This window comes from Schistocerca gregaria, chromosome 2 (genome assembly GCF_023897955.1).
Source record: "Schistocerca gregaria isolate iqSchGreg1 chromosome 2, iqSchGreg1.2, whole genome shotgun sequence".
NCBI classification, from domain to species: Eukaryota; Metazoa; Arthropoda; class Insecta; order Orthoptera; family Acrididae; genus Schistocerca; species Schistocerca gregaria.
Window position 1 is genome coordinate 259703155 of NC_064921.1, and position 20346 is coordinate 259723500.

Genomic DNA, 20346 nt, shown 5'->3' on the forward strand with positions numbered 1-20346 from the left:
AAGCCACGATAGCATTAAACACCATATCAACACCCAATGCTTGAGAATTTATTCCATGTCATCGGTTCCTGGCTTGGAAATATGGTGTGTGCCACAGAGGAGGACATGCTGGGGCATTGTCTATGATAAAGGAACAACAGAAAACTACTTATATGGATATTCTCAATTAGTATCTGTTTGATAAGGGTGAAGTCTAAGAACAGTCTGCCTTAACTATCTTTTTGTAATGTTCCAAATAATTTAACAACTTTGTAACAAACTGTTATAAACAAGAGCATAATATTTGAAATGTCATCAAATACATATCACTTTGTACTTTATTAGTTTAGGGATTCTGGCACATTCAATTGAGAAATGGTGGTAATGTCACTTGGAAAAGGGGGTTGAGGGTTCAAATTTGACATGTCAAACTTCTGATTGGCTATAGGATACTGAAATTTGCTCAACTGCCAGTAGTAAAGTAGGTATCAAGCACACATTATATCTATGCAGAGGGATGGTGCATCAAGCTGGATGATCACCAAAGCCAAAGCCATTGCTGTAATCACAGGTTAATTTGATGGCAGGACTGCTTTCACTGCTAAATGTTAGTAGTGTCCAGTGTGACACTGAAAGGATCTAGTTCTCATATGGAGGGCTTGTGTTCACACTTGTTGCCATGTTTGGCAGCAGAGGGCAATCCCACAGACATCAGTAGGCCAGTGCTATCACTGATGACATCACATGAGTGAACAAAACCATAGAGAATACTTAAATCATGTCATCCAAGTAGGTTGCAAACCATCAAAAACTATACACGTGTTCAGCTTGTACATTTCTGTTTTTATAAAGGAGCTTGACTTTATTAATCATTTATGTAGATCGTTCACACTACAGTATTTTTCAGAGAAAATGTATATAAGCATCATCCATATCAATGATATTAAAAAAGAAAGGAAATAAATGAGAAATGGATAATAAATATGAACACACAGGAGGTGTAGTTATCCAGACTATCTGATTCTTGTTAACCATAATAAAATACAATTAGGTTTTCCTTAAAAGCTCATATTTATTAAAATTATATTTTTTGCAAAAACACTGTTCGTCTCAGCCAAATATCAAACTGAACGAACTTGACTGTTGTGGTAAGTAAGAGATTTAACCAGTCTTAAGCAGTTTTTATTTAGGCAGTGATGAAAGCCCTATCTGAAAACGCATTTCACAACATACCCGTTATAAGCCACTTGCAGGCCACACTGAAAACTCTGCTAACAGTTCACACTGGTTGAATATTTTCTTTTTGCACCAATTATTTTGGCTTTTAAGCTTTTTCAGCTATTTATAAAACTACTGATGGAACAAAACTTTGAGACTGGAAAATTTCTTTCAAGGTCTACACTTCTTGTGTCCAAAACTTTTCCTTCATCTGACAAAATGCTCACTGCAGAGCATATAATACCGACTTCAGTACTCGTGTGTTACTTATCCATGCTCATAAATGTGTTTTTTTTTCATAAATTCACTTTTTTTCCATTTTGCCAATGAATTATACAAAATTTTAACTTAGCGTCATTTCATAGTTTGTTTTTCTTATGCTGTTCTAACACTTTCATGATAAATAACAGACTTCAAATGCTGCGTAGAAGAGGGAAGGATCTGTTAAATATGTGGCAGGAAGTAAGGAGTTATGGAGGTTGTATACCATGAATGTTTCTGCTCAAAATTCTGAAGATACAATTAGATACTAACTGCTCAAAATTTTAATCATCAGGATAGATTACTACGTGAGAAGAAACATGTCAAACCTTCTAGTTTCAGCCTTACCTGACCATCATATGAGTTAATAAATCCTTTTTTCAAATGAATTATTGCATCTCTAAGTAGCTGCTTTGCCTCGTCTGCTGCAGGAGAGTCTTCTCCATGCAAATCAATGACAGGATGAAGTCCGGAGAACACAATCCAATACAGGTCTGGCAACCCATCTCTCAGATCTTCATTTTCTACGTACTCCTGCATATTATGAAACATGTATTTAGTACAGATTTCTGATATGTTCTTATTACTATTGTTAAGTTTTGAATTCATTAGCTTTTTATTTATTTGATAATTTTCTAGCTAATTAATAGAAATGATTCAATTAATTATATACAAGATTACTTTCTTTCAGTCTAAGAAGACTCATTTTCAAATTAAGTGGCTGTATGTCAGGTTACAGGTCCTTTCCCCCTCACATCCAGTATTCATTACTGACTGTAAATAGATCAACGTGCAATACCTTTCTATAGTCTAAATTCTTTCAGTAATATCTGGCCACCTAGTCAATTCATGGTGCACTACAGATGGAACACACACTCTTTTACACACAATTTCTGAGAGATCCAACATGTTCTTGCCCAACCATTGTTTAAGAACATCTTTCCAACATTATATAAGTATATAGTTTTTAAGAAAATTCAATATTCTTGTAACACACTAACATCTTTCTTAAATGATTTACAGTTACCAGTTACATTAATACTTAATGTTTCTCACCTTTTCACCCAAATTATTCAGCAGATGAAGCTGTCTGAGAAATTCCACATCTTCAGTGTTGCTATCATCAAGATACATAACAGGAAAGTCAGTTGGATTCAACAGATCAGTTTCTTCATCAGAAGCAGTGCTCACCTAAAACAAAAATAATATTTATTATATGAACTTTTTAAAAAAAGGAATGAAAAATTAACTACATGGCTGTCACAGTTTGGATGGGTTTCTCTGACAAACAAAAATAAGGAAAAGCTTCCAATTCTTGATGTACAGCTGTCATGCTATTTGTAGACTTATTTTACATTTGTTTCAGGAAGAACAAATCTTCAATCTAATAAAAAATTGAAAGAAAGAAATTTTACTGCATAGGACTTTGCCTGTCGATTTTAAAAAGGCAGATTGTTAACCACCTCATGTGGATGAGGTTCTGTGTTGTGCTCCACTATTTCTGCTGTTTTTAATAGGATAAACGGGCACTACAGTGCTCATCTCCGCCACGCTAGTACCTTTCACTAAATCAGAAAATGCTAAATATGTGCATTTTGTATGTTTGTGTATGTATGCAAGCTAACTTTATGGTTTTTTCCTTAATTTAAGAGTGGGACCGCTTGTCAGGTAAATTCACTGTGTATTTTTTACTGTCAAAAAGTGAAAAAAACCTAATTTTTTACTACACACCAGCTCCAACAAACATTTACACATGCCAAAAATTTTGGCAGTAGTATCCTCATTCAGACAATTGTTCCCCCTACTTTCAATGTATGTGTGTACATGATTATACCTTTTTGTGACTTTTTAGAAACTTTTGAGCATGTAATGTGTTTCCTCATAAATTGATGGTTATGTGCAACAGCTGTGCGCTCTCCAAAGCTTTGCAGTATCTGTAATACCTGGTCTGTAAGAACGTTCCCCATTAATTGCACTGTAGTACTTCCACTGTTTGTTCTATGGAAATGTACACAAGTTCATGATTTCAATGTAAATATAGCTCTTAAGTCAACTCCTGTGGCATAATATTGTGTTCTGTAAATATTATAGCTGTCACATCATGTTACATTACATTACATTCAACATCTGCATTCCGCAGCTATGCACATTTTCTGCATGTGTCAAAATGATCTGCTACTTTTTAATTTGTTACCCAAAGTTCTTACTTCTGTCGTAACACAATTACTCTGAGTGGTAAATCTTCAGTTCTTAAAATGAAATTCTATTCCTCTTAACATAATGGATGCAAAAATTAAAAGATAGCCAGTAATTTTAGTTCAAAGTTATTTACAATTTATTTTTTTTTTAAAAAGAGAGAGAGAGGAGAGAGAGAGAGAGAGAGAGAGAGAGAGAGAGAGAGAGAGAGAGAGAGCACTGTAGTAGTTAAAATGCAGTCCCAATGATAATGATGTTCTCGGGGAAGGGACGAAGTTAATTGCTGTTTGGACACAGCTGAAAATCTTTGATTATGTTCAAGAGATTGTTATTAGGAGAAAGAAAACTGGTATTCTATGGATCGGAGTGTGGAATATCAGATCCCTGAATTGGGCAGGTAGGTTAGAAAATTCAAAAAGGGAAATGGATAGGTTAAAGTTAGATATAGTGGGAATTAGTGAAGTTCAGTGGCAGGAGGAACAAGACTTCTGGTCAGGTGAATAAAGAGTTATAAATACAAAATCAAATAGGGGTAATGCAGGATTGGTTTAATAATGAATAGGAAAATAGGAATGCAGTTAAGCTACTACAAACAGCACAGTGAATGCATTATTGTGGCCAAGACAAATACGAAGCCCACACCTACCACAGGAGTGAAAGTTTATATGCGAACTAGCTCTGCAGATGAAGAGATTGATGAAATGTATGATGAGATAAAGAAATTATTTAGGTAGAGAAGGGAGACGAAAATTTAAGTGTCATGGGTGACAAACTCTATAGTAGGAAAAGGAAGAGAAGGAAACGAAGTAGGTGAATATGGAATAGGAGTAAGGAATGAAAGAGGAAGCTGCCTGGTAGAATTTTGCGCAGAGCATAACTTAATCATAGCTAACACTTGGTTCAAGAATTATGAAAGAACCCTGGAGATACTAGAAGGTTTCAAATAGATTATATAATGGTAAAACGGAGATTTAGGTACCAGGTTTTAAATTTTAAGACATTTCCAGGGGCAGATGTGGACTCTGACCACAATCTATTGGTTATGAACTGTAGATTAGAACTGAAGAAACTGTAAAAAGGTAGGAATTGGAGGAGATGGGACCTGGATAAACTGAAAGAACCAGAGGTTGTAGAGAGCTTCATGGAGAGCATTAGGGAACGACTGATAAGAATGGGGGAAAGAAATGGGTAGGTTTGAGTGATGAAACAGTGAAGGTAGCAGAGGATCAAGTAGGTAAAAAGACGAGGGCTAATAGAAATCCTTGGGTAACAGGAGAGATACTGAATTTAACTGAAGAAAGGAGAAAATATAAACATGCAGTAAATGAAGCAGGCAAAAAGGAATAAAATCGTCTCAAAAACGAGACTGACAGGAAGTGCAAAATGGCTAAGCAGGGATGGTTAGATGACAAATGCAAGGATGTAGAAGCTTATCTCACTAGGGGTAAGATAGATACTGCCTACAGGAAAATTAAAGAGACCTTTGGAGATAAGAGAACCACTTGTATGAATATCAAGAGCTCAGATGGAAACCCAGTTCTAAGCAAAAAGGTGGAAGGAGTATATAGAGGATCTATACAAGGGTGACGTTCTTGAGGGCAATATTATAAAAAAAAGGAAGATAATGTTGATGAAGATGAAATAGGAGATATCATACTGTATGAAGAGTTTGACAGAGCACTGAAAGACCAAAGAAACAAGGCTCCGGGAGTAGACAACATTCCATTAGAACTACTGACAGCCTTTGGAGAGCCAGGCCTAACAAAACTGTACCATCTAGTGAGCAAGATGTATGAGACAGGCGATATACCCTATGTCTTCCAAGTCTTTCGCAATGACATACATAAATAATACGTTCTCGGTTTTCCAGCCGGTCAATTCAAATAAAATCCTCGCGTTTTCAATGGCCATCTCCACCATCATCGTCAGGAGTTCACTAACTGCTGGGGCTGTTACGGTCTCTCGCTTATATAAGCATCATGACATCAGCAGCCTATCAGATCAATCCAATGTGGCGTGCACGTCTAAGTCGACCCAGGCAGCTAGCGGAGCTATTGCCGATGGCAGCACCGTTGATGTCAGGTGGCGCCACGTTAAACTGCTGCTCCCGCACCACGCATCTGTCTCTGCTTTCTTTCGATGTCCAATGCCTGTCCCCACGCCCTGCTGAGTGGGTATCCCTGGTCTCTGTTGAAATTGTTGTTTAAGCGAATCTCTGCCACTTCCTTTATAACGGAGTCCCAATATGTAGATGCATCAGCCAACACTTTTGCATTTTCGAACTGTAGTTTATGTCTGTTTTCTAGGCAATGCTCCGCCATGGCCAACTTTTCAAGCTCCCTTTGTTTTATATGGCACTTGTGCTCAGTACAAGGCTCCGCAACTGTGCAAATTGTCTGTCCAATGTACATGCTGCCACATTCACAGGGTACACCATACACTTGAAGAGCAACGTCGTCTTTAACAGGGCACAACATATCTCTTATCCTGGGAGGGGGAGGGGAGGGGGAGGTGGGGGGGGCGGAGCACTGGTCTTAGACCATGTTTCTGCAGCAGACATCTTAGCTCACTGCTAGTTGCTCTACAATATGGCAGGAATACAGTCTGTTTGGCCTCTTCTACTGAATCAACAGGTGTCTTTCATTGGCGGCCCTTGAAAGCGTTTGTGATGTCTCTTTTGCTGTATCCATTTTCCCCGAAAACATGTTTTAATTTCTGCAATTCAGACTGTAGGTGGTCGTCTTCAGAGAATCTTGGCTCTATGAACCAACGTGTTCAGGACAGCTTTCTTGTGTACAGGGTGGTGCAAACTATTGGTGTTCAAGTACTGATCAGTGTGTGTTGGTTTCCGGTACACTGAATGACCAAGCTGGCCTCCTGCCTTCCACTCAACCAAAACATTCAAGAATGGTAGCTTGTCGTGCTTCTCCATCTCGACAGTAAATTTAATGTTGGGATGGACACCATTCATATGATCGAAGAACTGCTGTAGTGTATCTTCACCATGTGGGCATACCAGGAAGGTGTCGCCAACGTATCTTAGAAAGCAAGATGGCCTTAACGTCGTAGTTTGCGGAGCCTGCTCTGAAGAAATTTGCAACTGCTGGAGACAGTGGTGATCCAATGGCTGTGCCGTCAGTAACTCATAATATTCATTGCAGTACAAAAAGTACGTTGACGTTAGGACGTGACGGAACAACTTAACGATTCCAGATGGAAAATCTTGGGCCAAAAGATCAAGCGTATCTCGTCTTGGCACCCTCATAAAAAGTGACAACATCCAGGCTAACCATTAGGTCGTTTGGGCCTATCTTCATTCTCTTGAGTGTCTCAACAAATTTCTGCGAGTTGACAACATGGTGTTCGCAATGTCCCAATTTTGGTGCTAACAATTCTGCCAGATGTTTAGCAAGTCTGTATGCGGGCGAAATGATTGCACTAACAATGGGCCTCAGTGGAACACTTTCTTTGTGTTTCTTTGGTAATCCATAAAGCCTGGGAGGTCTGGTGGCACGAGGCGTTAATTTCTTCACCACTTCATCTGGTAAGCCAGAATCCTTCAATAAATTCCCTGTCTTTCTGACAATAGCCTGTGTGGGATCACAACTGAGCTTGTGGTACGTGGGGTCTTCTAATAAATGTAGCACCTCCAGGTGGTAGTCTGCAGAGTTCAGAACCACGGTGGCATTCCGTTTGTCGGCCGGCAAGACAACCAACTCTTCATTCTCGCGTAATAACTGTAAGCAACGTCGTTCCTCCTGGCTAATATTAGATTTTGGTGGCTTAGCTTTTGGCAGGATATGGCTGGTAGTTAGCCTGGCAAAAGATTCCTAATGCACTGCTCTATTCCACTAATTATATCCAATATTGGCAGACGTCGTGGAGCTGGAGAAAAGTTGAGGCCTTTACTCAGTGCTGATATAGAGCCGTCGACCAGTTCTTGGTTGGAAAGATTAACAAGCGTTCTCTGGGCCCCCAAGATACAAGATATGTTGTGCCCTTTTAAAGATGACATTGCTCTTCGGGTGTAGGCTGTGTATGGTGTACTCTGAATGTGGCAGCACGTACATTGGACAGACAATTCGCACGGCTGCAGAGCGTTGTACTGAGCACAAGCGTCATATAAAACAGAGGGAGCTTGACAAGTTGGGCTTAGCAGACGATTGCCTAGAAAACTGACATAAAATACAGTTCGAAAATACAGAAGTGTTGGCTCATGCGTCTACATATTGGGACTCCGTTATAAAGGAAGTGGCTGAGATTCGCTTAAATAACAACAATTTCAACAGAGACCAGGGATACACACTCAGCAGGGCATGGGGACGGGTGTTGGACATCTAAAGAAAGCAGAGACAGATGCGCGACGTGGGAGCGGCAGTTTCAAACGTGGCACCTGCCCCTGGTGCCACCTGACGTCACCGGTGCTGACATGGGCAACAGCTCCGCTAGCTGCCTGGGTCCACTCACACACGCGCCACATTGGATCGATCTGATTGGCTGCTGCTGATGTCATCATGCCTATATAAGCAAGAGACCATAACAGCCCCGGCAATCAGTGAACTCCTGTCGACGATGGCAGAGATGGCCATCGAAAGCTCAAGGATTTTATTCAAATTGACGCATCTGGAAAACCGAGAACATTTTATTCAGGCAATATACCCTCAGACTTCAAGAAGAATATAATAATTCCAATCCCAAAGAAACCAGGGGTTGACATGTGAAAATTACCGAACTGTCACAGCTGCAAAAATACTAACACATATTCCTAACTGAGGAATGGAGAAACTGATAGAAGCCTACCTTGGGGAAGGTAAGTTTGGATTCCGTAGAAATGTTGGAACATGTGAGACAATACTGATCCTACGACTTATCTTAGAAGATAGGTTAAGGAAAGGAAAACCTACATTTCTAGCATTTGTAGATTTAGAGAAAGCTTTTGACAATGTTGACTGGAATACTCTATTTCAAATTCTGAACGTGGCAGGGATAAAATACAGGGAGCAAAAGGCTATTTACAATTTGTACAGAAACCAGATGGCAGCTATGAGTCGAGGGACATGAAAGGGAAGCAGTGGTTGGGAAAGGAGCGAGACAGAGTCGTAGCCTGTCCCCCATGTTATTCAATCTGTATATTGAGCAAGCAGTATAGGAAACGAAACAAAAATTTGGAGTAGGTATTAAAATCCATGGAAAAGGAATAATAACTTTGCGGTTCGCCGATGACATTGTAATTCTGTCAGTGACAGCAAAGGACTTGGAAGAGCAGCTGAACGGAATGGACAGTGTCTTGAATGGAGGGTACAAGATGGACATCAACAAAAGCAAAATGAGGATAATGGAATGTAGTCGAGTTAACCCGGGTGATGCTGAGGGAATTAGATTAGGGAATGAGAGACAAAGTAGTAAATGAGTTTTTATATTTGGGGAGCAAGATAACTGATTAACTGATGATGGTCGAAGTAGAGAGGATATAAAATGTAGACCGGCAATGGCAAGGAAAGCTTTTCTGAAGAAGAGAAATTTGTTCACATTGAGTATAGACTGAAGTGTCAGGAAGTCTTTTCTGAAAGTATTTGTATGGAGTGTAGCCATGTATGGAAGTGAAACGTGGACAATAAGTAGTTTAGACAAGAAGAGAATAGAAGCTTTCGAAATGTGGCGCAACAGAAGAATGCTGACAATTGGATGGGTAGATCACATAACTAATGAGGAGGTACTGAATAGAATTGGACAGAAGAGAAATTAGTGGCACAACTTGACTAGAAGAAGGGATCAGTTGGTAGGGCATATTCTGAGGCATCAAGGGATCACCAATTTAGTATTGGAGGGCAGCATTGAGGGTAAAAATCTTAGAGGGAGATCAAGAGATGAATACACTAAACAGATTCAGAAGGATGTAGGTTGCAGTAGCTACCGGGAAATGAAGAAGGTCGCACAGGATAGAGTAGCATGGAGAGTGGCATCAAACCAGTCTCAGGACTGAAGACCACAACAACAAAGGTACATGACAAAGATATCGAAGGTACCCGAGTACTATCGTTTTGCTAACATTGTCTCCTTTGCATGTAATATAGGGCCTATCGCCCCATTTAACTCTGACTGCGTGATGTGTCAGTGGTAGGTCCATGGGCCATGAAGAAATCAGGGTACTACGCTCATCCCCACTTAACAACAAATTTGCAGTACTGCCTCCAAGTGAAGCTCAGCCAATGCAAGATACTTTACTTGTTGGGAATCCTGCCATATTCTCTGTCAGGGGGAGAAATGCACAAAAGGATAGTCTGCAGCAAGAGATAAGCAGAATCACCTTGTGGCTGCAGTAAGTAGGCTTTTAGGGGACTCATTCACTATACTGAAGGTTCTACACGAACAACCACTGAGGGGAAAGTGAGTACGACCAGCAGGTGTTTGTGGCACACGTTGAACAAACCATTTCCTAATATCTGGGCTCTGAAGATATACTTTGACCTTTCCACTGATTGGCAGGGAATGTTGTGAATACCAGCTAATACTCACGAAATTTTAACGAATTACAATCTCAGCACTTTCCTCGTAACCATCTCCTGATTCTGAGTGGAGTGAAGGGAAGGGCCTGAACCAATGACTTTGAAAGATCTATGACAAAGTAGGTTTCACTTTTCTACACTTTAACCAGAGTTGAGTGCACCAAGGCCCCCTTCAGTGACTCAGGGGTGCACTTCATACTACCCAGTTAGTCGAATGTGTGTGATATGCACACAAAGTTGTTTTTCCCCCTTTAAGGTGAATTCCCATTCTGTCATGAGAATAATAACTGTACTGTAGGTGACCCTGAACCATTAGTGTTCAATTCAGGGAAATGCCACAAACATATGAGACTTTGAACCCTAGGGGTCAAGTATTGAACCAACACAACAAAATGCCAGTCTCTAGCCCTCCTGTAAAGCAGTGGGCAGAGCAAGACCTCCTGCAACACAATATTAGGTATTTTTCATGAAAACTACTTACAACAGACAGTTTGGAAGTCTATTCAACATGCAAATGTATTGGATCTAACATCAACAAACAGACCTGGCTTCTGAGGACGTCTACACTGAAAGTTGTCAGCAACTATGAGATCTTTTAACAACATAAGCTGTGGAATACACCTCTCAGGAAAGAGATCTGTTGTGAAATTAGTTGTGATAGATAGTGTTTACAGGTGTTTGTGTGTTTATGTATTTGTACTTTTTAACAGTGCTATATGATCCATTTATGTGTTTTTCATTTTTTCAGAAGTGTATTATAACAGTTTCATGCTCTATTTACATCACTGATGATACTTCTTGCCCATGTTGTGACTTCCTTGTAAACTAAGTACATGTTTTCTTTCCAAATCGTGCACCGAGTGGGGTGGGTAGGCCCACATTAATACACTGCACTTACATTCAGGAGGAGTGGTTTTCATAACCTGTCTGCCCAGTCCAAATTGGGTTTTCCAATTATGCTAAGACAAATGCTAGGTTTGTTCCATTGATATGGATTTAGCACACTTACTACCATATCCTCACTTAATCCTATCTTTGTGTGTGTGTGGGGGGGGGGGGGGAGGGGGCGGGATGTTGCACACACTTTCATGCTCTTCATATTGCTTCACAGATAAATGAAATTGTCATGTCTAAAATAGCATAAAAGACACTAAAAACATTTCTGCAGATACAAGTAGCTGGCTAGCTGAACACTGATATAAAAAAATGAGAAGTCACCCACTCAAATATTAAAAGGTGTTCCCTAACAACTTAGGGTCATCTCCTGAATGGGTTGAAGGGCAATGTCCTATACGCAGCTGTAAAAATTGATCTTGCTTCATCTGAGTGATGGGATGGAAGTGTGCCAAGAATAGATTCTTTGTTTAACCAACTGAAGTTTTTATTTTCAAGCATTTCTAGCCAATCCATTTTCCATGTATCCTTGTTTCTCACCACTGACAACAGCCCACAATGGGCTTTGTTCTATGCTACTGAATTCACATAAGAAAACCTGCTTGGCTGCTCCATCTCACCTCTTGCCAAAAATTCTGACATGTCCTAGTACCCAACAAAGTGACACCCCTGTACCTCACTTATGCAGGAAAAAAAAATTAATATCCTGGATGTTATGGACAAGATTCTCTACTGGATATACTCTCTTATGCACTTCAAGTAACTGTGAGAATCAGAGCAAAAGAGGAAAGCCTTCTGTAGGTGCCTCTTGTCTGCTTTAGAACCATCAAGATTACATAAAACTGAGCATAATAGATAGTGAATACAACTGCCAGGTGAAACCAAAGGATGTTGTCTGGGAAAACATTGGAAAAACCATCTAAGTCCCCTTGCTTGGAGTTATCTGTGTAGATAACTATCATTACACCACTTTATTAAAATAGAAAGGTGCGTATATTGATAGATAAAATATGGCATATTCAACTTGGTGTATGCAAGTAATTTAAAATTAATCCTGGTTGTCTCCATAAGACTGCTTGGTAAAACATTGTAGGAGAATCCCGAGTATCTGCTATGTCTGTCACAAGCTGTTTTGCACACATCCCTAATGGCTTTGCAACTCGTGGGCATTTCAGGAATAGCTACTCTGCTGGAAGGTGAGCAGCAATGGTGGATGCTGTAGACGTTTTTATCAACTTTGGTTGCCACTCTAAGGCCTGCATGGAGTACTGCGTCCAGTATGTAAGTATGAAGTTTGGGCTGAACAATAAATGGTACACCCATTGTATAGGTGAGACTTTTAGGAAAATGTAACTGTATATTTAAAGGATAGGCAAATGGGAAACGGAGGTGGTTTATTTGTTGCAGCAGAAAAGAAACTCAAATCTGCCAAGATAGAAATTGATGTGAGATTATTTGGGCAAGACTCAGCATCAGGGATGGGCACAAAAAAGGCAACTGGAGCCCTCGACTGCCTACGAGACTCATCTCCTGATGTAGCTATAAACTTTAGGGAAAAAGTCAGTTCACTTGAACGTAAGTTCCCAATCGTATTGCAATAATCGGTAGAGACTTTAATCATACAACAATCAATGGGGAAAGTACAGTTTTGTTAGTGGTGGGTGTGATAAGACATCCTGTGAAACATTACTAAATGCCTTCTCTGGAAACTACCAACCAACAGATAATTCAGAACCCCTATCATGATGGAAATATCTTTATTCTAATGGTAACAAATAGACCTGACCCCTTGGAGGATGCCCACAATGAATCTGGTATCAGTGACAGCAACACTTGTGGCAACAATGATTACCAAAGAATAGAGGCCTGATCCCACCTGCAGTAGTTGGTGGTCATGTGTGCAAGAGTTGTGCTTGCTTGTGTCTATGAACAGTGGATGTTTGTTTTGTTGATGAAGCCTGTGGCCAAAAGCTTTATTCAAGTGTCTTAATGGTCCCCGTCTGCATTTTAACCTGTGTTCTTTATGGTGAGTTGCACTAACTTTTTTCAACATTGTTGCATTAGTTCAGTAAACTAAATAAAAAAACCAGTAGTGTCCTACCTCAATGAGGAATTTTAAAATCTCAGCAGAGGGCAGGAGCATGTAGAGGAACTATGGCTCAGGTTTAAAAGAGTAGTTGACATTGGACTGGATAATATGTACCCAGTAGAACTGTTCATAATGGGAGGGACTCTCCAAACTATACAGTGTAAAGAAATAGAGACTACTGCATAACATATGTAAAACAAAGCACTGGGCTATGGACAAGGAGCTGCTGAATGAAATGTCTTTGGCTGTCAAGAGAGCAATGTGTGAAGCCGTCAATGACCACCACAGCAGAAAATTGTCAAATGATCTTTCACAAAATCCAAATGAAATATGTCTTTCACAAAACCCAAAGGAATTCTGGTCGTACGTAAAAGCTGTTAGTGGCACCAAAGTTTGTGTCCAGTCCCTAGCAAATGAGATTTGAACTCAAATTGAGGGTAGCAAAGCAAAAGCCAAAATGCTTAACTCCATTTTCAAATGTTCCTTTACAAAGGAAAACCCATGAGAATTGCCCCAATTTGATCCTCATACCACTGAAAATATGAGCGTAACAAGTATTAGTGTCAGTTCTGTTGGAACAGAGAAAATTATTAAAATCTAACAGAGCTCCACTGCTCAATGGAATCCCTATCAGATTCTATACTGAATTAGCAGCTGTGTTAGCCCCTCTTCAACCATAATCTATTGTAGATCCCAGAACAATAAACCATGCCCAGTTCTTGGAAAAAAGCAAAAGTCACACCATTCTACAAGAAGGGTAGTAGAAGTGATCCACAAAACCACTGTCCAATATCACTGACATCGATTTGTTGTACAATCTTATTCTGAGCTCAAACATAATAAGGTATCTCTAACAGAATGATCTCCGCCATGCTGACCAACATGGATTCTGAAAGCATCTATCATGTGAAACCCAACTTGCACTTTTCTCACTTGACATACTGAAAGCTTTGTCACTAAAGTCACGCAGATGCAGTATTTCTTGACTTCCGAAAAGCATCCGACTCGGTATCACACACACATTTATTGCCGAAAGTATGTTTATATGGGTTGCGCCTGGATTGAAGACTTTTTAGTAGGGAGGATACAGCAGGTTATACTGGATGGAGGGCCATCGTCACATGTAGAGGTAACTTCGGGAGTAGCCCAGAGAAGTGTGTTGGGACCCTTGCTGTTCATGTTGTATATTAAGGACCTTTTAGACAATATTATAATAATCTCACTTTTTGCAGATGATGCTGTTATCCATTATGAAGTACTATCTGATAGAAGCTGCATAAATATTCAGTCAGATCTTGATAAGATTTCAAAGTTGCACAGATTGGCAACTTGCTCTAAATTCAGATATGTGAAAGTGTGTACATCACAAAATGAAAAAAATATAGTATCTTACTGTATCAGTGAATGACTACTGGAATTAGTCAACTCGTACAAATACCTGGGTGTAACACACTATAGGGGTATGAAATGGAATGATCACATATGCTCAATTGTGGGTAAACCAGGTGCTAGACATTGGATTACTGGTAGAATATTGGGGCAGTACAATCAGCCTACAAAAGAGATTGCTTACAAATCACTAGTGCGACCAGTTCAGAACTAATGGGCAAAATTGAACGTGTACAGAGAAAGGCAGCACGAATGGTGACAGGTTTGTTTTCTCCATGGGTAAGTGTAACGGACACACTGAAGAAACTGAACTGGCAGCCTCTTGAAGAAAGATGTAAACAATTCCAAGAAAGTCTAACTAACTAAGAACAGACTTTAGATAAGGACTCTAGGAATAAACTACAACCACCTATATATCACCTACATAGTGATTGTGAGGATAAGATTAGAATAATTACAGTACGCACACAGGAATTCAAACAATTATTCTTCCAGTGCTCCATACGTCAATGGAATAGGAAGACTGGTTGGTTTGGGAAGTTATGGGACTAAACTGCTAGTGTGTCAACCCTTTTTCCTGCATCACACAGGTCTCTGAGGGAAATCATACGCCAAATGAATCACTTAAAATGGGAAAGAGAGCAAAAGGCTTAAAACGAAATGTGTAACCACACAGGAGAAAACAAAAGAAGAGTGGTAAATACAGCAGATGACATGGCTGGCTTATCACAAGGATAAAAAAGGATTAGCTTTGCAGCACATTAAAATCCCCAGCCTAACATCACAAGGCAAGAGAAAAACAAATGGTAAAAAGACAAACAGACAGCAACAGAGAGGCCAATGAAGAATTAAAATGTAGGTAGGGTGAAGGCTTGGAAGGGAAGGCTACATGCTCATCCTTTGAGTGAATGATAAAAAAATCCTCAAATAAAATGCAAAACTGGATCAGCCATCGAGGCATCATCGCCTAACACAGGTAATGTGTCTGGAAGGTTAAAACACTGTCTCAGGGCAACTAGATTCGGGCAGTCCAACACAATGTGGACTACCATCAACTGAGAGCCACAACAACACTGGGTGGATCCTGCAATTAAGAAGCTGACCGAGTCAGCCAAGCATGGCCAATGCGGAGCTGGCTAAGGACAATGGAATCCCTGTGGGTGGCTCACACAGGTGACCCCCGCGCGTTCATTTTCTCCTTGATAACACGCAGTTTATTTGGTATACTTGGGGTGTGCCATTCAGTATTCCAGATCCTGAAAACTTTACGATGTAGGATAAAGAGGAGATCTGTCTGGTGTCCTGATCTCCAGAGTTGGTTAACCAGTCACCTGTTTGACCAGCCTGTCAGCAAGTTCATTTCCTGGGATTCTGACATGTACTGGGGTACAGATGAAGGCCACTGAACATCCACAGTTTTTGAGGCATAAACAGACTCCTGGACAGTCATTATAAAATGATGGCTAGTGAAGCACTGGTCGAGAGCTTGTAGGCTGCTTAAGGAGTCACGCAGATCAGAAAGGACTAACCTGCACAGGAGTGGATATGATCAAGAGCACGAGAGATGGCTACCAACTCTGCAGTGGAAACACTGCAGCCATCCCACAAGGAGCACAGTTCAGTACGGAAAGTGTGGGTATAAGCAAAGTCAAAGTGACCACCGAGCCATTGGTGTAGACTATTCCTGAGCCATGAAACTCATCCTGGAGGTGTACGAGAGTGGACCCAGAGGAAAGGTGGTACAGGGAAAGACTCGATATCAGTGAGAAGGGACTGGACAACAGATTGCAATTGGAATCCCCGACTTGGGCTGCTGTAGCAGGAGCTTGATTGTCATGTCAGGGAAAAGGAGACTAATCTGGATGTAGATGTGAACTATGAATGTGTGCAGTATAATTCGTAAGCAGTAGTTGTCACCTGATCCGCAATGGAGGAACCTCAGCTTCCACGAGGGGCTGTTCACTGGGCTTGTTTGGAAATCTCTCGTCACAAGTTGAATTCCAAAGTGGTGTATAGGGTCCAGCAGGTGCAATGCTAAGGTCGATGCACAACCATATGCCAAGCTCCCATAGTCAAGACAAGACTGCACAAGGGCTTTGTACAGATGCAACAGTGTAGCATGAAGCTTTCATCAGGTCAAAAAAAGATGTCAATGAGGTTATGATAGTGGGAAAAGGTATTTTGGATAGCAGAGTCCAAGTATACCAAGTTGTCAGTGATGAAGCGATCTCATCAAAAACCATCCTGGGACAGAGCCAGAAGGTCCAGAGACTCAAATAGCCAACACAACCATTGGCTCACCATATGTTTGAGTGGCTTGTACAAAACGTTGGTGAGGCCAATAGAATGATAGCTATCCAAATCTAGTAGATTCCTACCACATTTTAGCACTAGAGTGATGATACTTTCTCACTACTGTGACGGGAATTCACCATTGCTCCAGATGCAGTTGAAGATTGCAGGGAGGTGGCAGCAGGGGATGTGTCAGGACAATTGGCAATGACACAGAAATTCCCATTCACTGAATGGAGCATTATACAGCTCTGGGTGGCGTGTAGCAAAAGATAAGTGCTGTCATTTCACTCGCTGTTTGAGGGTATGAAAGGTGATTTGGTAGTTCTCACATGCAGAGGTTTGAGCATAATGCTAGGGCCAAATGCTCTGCGTTTGTGTCTGGAGCGATAAAGACTGTTCCATTTGTGAAAATCCCAGGTACCCCTGCAGATGTCAGATATCCAAAAACAAGCCTAATCTCAGTCCAAACCTGGGAAGGGGAGGTTCGTGTTATGATGCTGGAGATGTATTCTTTCCAGCACTCCTGCTTCCATCTTCTGATTAGCTGACAGACCCCAGCATGGATCCTTTTAAAGGCAATGAGATGCTCCAGGGATTGGCGCCACATATGATGTTGCAGGCCTCACCTATAATCTCTAATAGCCACAGCAAAGTTGCTATTCACTGTATTGCTGAGATGCTGAGTCACAGAATAAGATTTTGGCCCATCACACACACACACACACACACACACACACACACACACACACACACACACACACACACACACACACACACACACCTCCCCTTGTGTCACTCTCTCATATTTTTGTGCTATTTCCTGCGCCTTTCAGGTGCCGCCACCACATGACCTTGTATTTCATCTTACTCCCACCCCCACTCCTCCTCCATTCTATCCCAGTTTGCACCTATTAATTTCACCTCATCCAGTCACATATACCATCCCCAATCTTTACACTTATCCACCCTCACACCTGCAACCAACAGCAAATTTTTTATTTATTTATATCTTTTCTTTGATCTCACTGTTACTTCACACCAATTTTAGTGGGCTTTTGCCTTTCACTAGCCTTGTACTCCCTCAGATTTCATCTTATTTCCCTCTTTTCCATCTGTTTCATCCTTTTTGTGATTTTCCCATGCATTTGAGTATACTTTCACAAATTTTTTTGGGCATAATTCTACATTTTTTTGCATTTTTTCCCACCTCCATGGATCCTTGCTCCTTCCATCTGCATCAATACAGAAAAGTTTCCTTATCCCTAGTCAGAACCCAGTCCCACATACTGTTCCTACATTGTTGCTTGACTCAGGGAATCCCCCCCAAGGGCCTTACCATCAAATTACTCATCTCCAGCTGACACCCTTCCTTCTACAATGACCTCTACCTGTTCAGACAGCACCAACAACATTGTGCAAAACCATACCAATCGAGCCCAAACCTTCCTGAAATATCTTCTCTTCAGTCATAAAATTCTCCTGCTATGCAATCCCAAATTCCTGGAACCCATAACACACATTGAAACTCTTGCCCTCCAGGAACTAGAGCAACATGCACAACACCACCTCAAAAAACTCTCCACCCTGCCCACTTCCTACTCCTGCCTTGGAGTACCACTGTCCACCTCTACAACAACCTCCAGATCTCCACCACATCCCCTCATAGCTGACAAACCCTGTCTCACACACAAACTACATTGACCTCATCCTCCAAAACTCACTCCCACCACCACACATAATCCAGAACATAGACAGACCCAAACCACAGTCATGAACCTTTCCTCCAAAAGCCTTAGCCCTGCAGAAATATCAGTCCTTTCCAAAGGCCTCACCTTTTGCCCACTCACAAATTCAGTCATGCAGTACTTGTCAGAAACCTTCTCTCACTCTCCCAGTCCCTAAACTGGAAACACATTTTCGCAACCAACCCTATCAGACCCAACGAAAGACCAATGCTGAACCCTGCCCGTCTCGGTTCACTCTTCCATCCAACTGTTATCACCCCATTGCGTTCAAATCAACCCCTGTTAACTTTCCAGAATTTCTTAACCTTGAACCTTACCTCACCATCATTCCCAAAATCCTTTAACATGCAAACCAACCTTATATCTGCAGAAAGAACCACAGTCTACCACCTACAAACAGATCCCGACCTTATAATCCTACCTGTGGACAATGGCTCCAGCACTGTTTTGAACTGCAAGGATTATCTGCCAGAAAGACTCCACTAGTTGTCAGATGCATCCACCTGCAAACCTTGCCATAGTGACCACATTCCAGAAATCCAGCAGGATCTGTAGTCTCCTCAAATCCTTAGGCCCATCCCAGAACCAACACTCCTCACACTCCTACCTCCTATGTGATTCCTGAAGTCCATAAACCGTACCACTCAGGATGCCAGTTACTGCGCTCCCACTGAGTATCTCTGTTCTTACAGACCAAAACCTTCAGCCTATTACCCAGAACCTACCCTCCTATATAAAGGTACCAACCATTTCCTCCACCGACTCTCCTCAGTTCCCATTTCTTTACCACATGTTGCCCTGCTCGTCACTACTGATGTCACCTCCCTTTACACTAACATTCCTAATGCCCATGGCCTTACCGCTATTGAACACTACCTTTCCCAATGTCCGACAGATTTTAAACCATTAACCTCCTTCCTAGTCACCATGACCAACTATATCCTTACCCCCATTTACTTCTCCTTTGTAGGCATTATCTATAATTAATCCAGGGTATGGCAATGGGCACCCACAGACCAGCGTCCTATACCAACCTATTGATGTGACATCTAGAGAAATCCTTCCCAAACATCCAGAATCCTAAATCCTTCAACTGGTTCAGATTTCTTGAGGACATCTTTGGGATCTGGATCGAAGGTGAGGACACCCTATTCATATTCCTCCAGAACCTCAATAACTTCTCTCCTGTTTACTTCACTTGGCCCTATTCAAATCACCAGCAAAACCTCCAATTCGATAGCTGCCACCCGTTCCATACCAAGAAGTCCCTTCCATACAGCCTAGCTACCCGTGGCGATCGCATCTACAGTGGTGAGCGGTTCCTCGCGAAATATGCTGAGGGTCTCACTACAGCCTTTACAGACCATAATTATCCTCCCAGCCTTATACAAAAATAAATCTCCCATGCCTTATCTTTCCAATCACCCACCACCTCCCAACGTCTTACCAACTCGCCACAGAGAAGCATTCCCCTCTTAACTCAGTACCACCTAGTACTGCAGCAACTGAATTACATTCTCCACCAGGATTTTGACTATCTCTTGTCTTGCCCTGAAATGAGAAACATCTGTCCACTGTTCTTCCCATCCCCCTCCCCCCAACCCACACAGTGGTATTCCACTAGCCACCAAACCTACACAATATACTCATCCATCCTTACACAACCCTTGCCCTGAACCCCTTACCTCATGGCTTGTATCCCTATAATAGACCTAGATGCAACACCTGTCCATATAGCCTCCCTCTGCCACCTACTCCAGTCCACTTACAAATG

The 20346-nt window shown here is 41.3% G+C and overlaps 1 protein-coding gene across 1 annotated transcript in view; it reads right to left on the reverse strand.

The window, feature by feature from the left end:
* The window catches only part of LOC126336826 (ATPase H(+)-transporting accessory protein 2), a 61895-nt gene that overhangs the window by 15079 nt on the left and 26470 nt on the right, over positions 1-20346 (reverse strand). The window contains exons 4-5 of the mRNA XM_050000888.1: positions 2515-2649; positions 1807-1992 (exon numbers count right to left, since the gene is read on the reverse strand). Of these exons, the coding sequence (XP_049856845.1) occupies positions 1807-1992; positions 2515-2649 (321 nt within the window). The remainder of the gene's footprint in view (positions 1-1806; positions 1993-2514; positions 2650-20346) is intronic.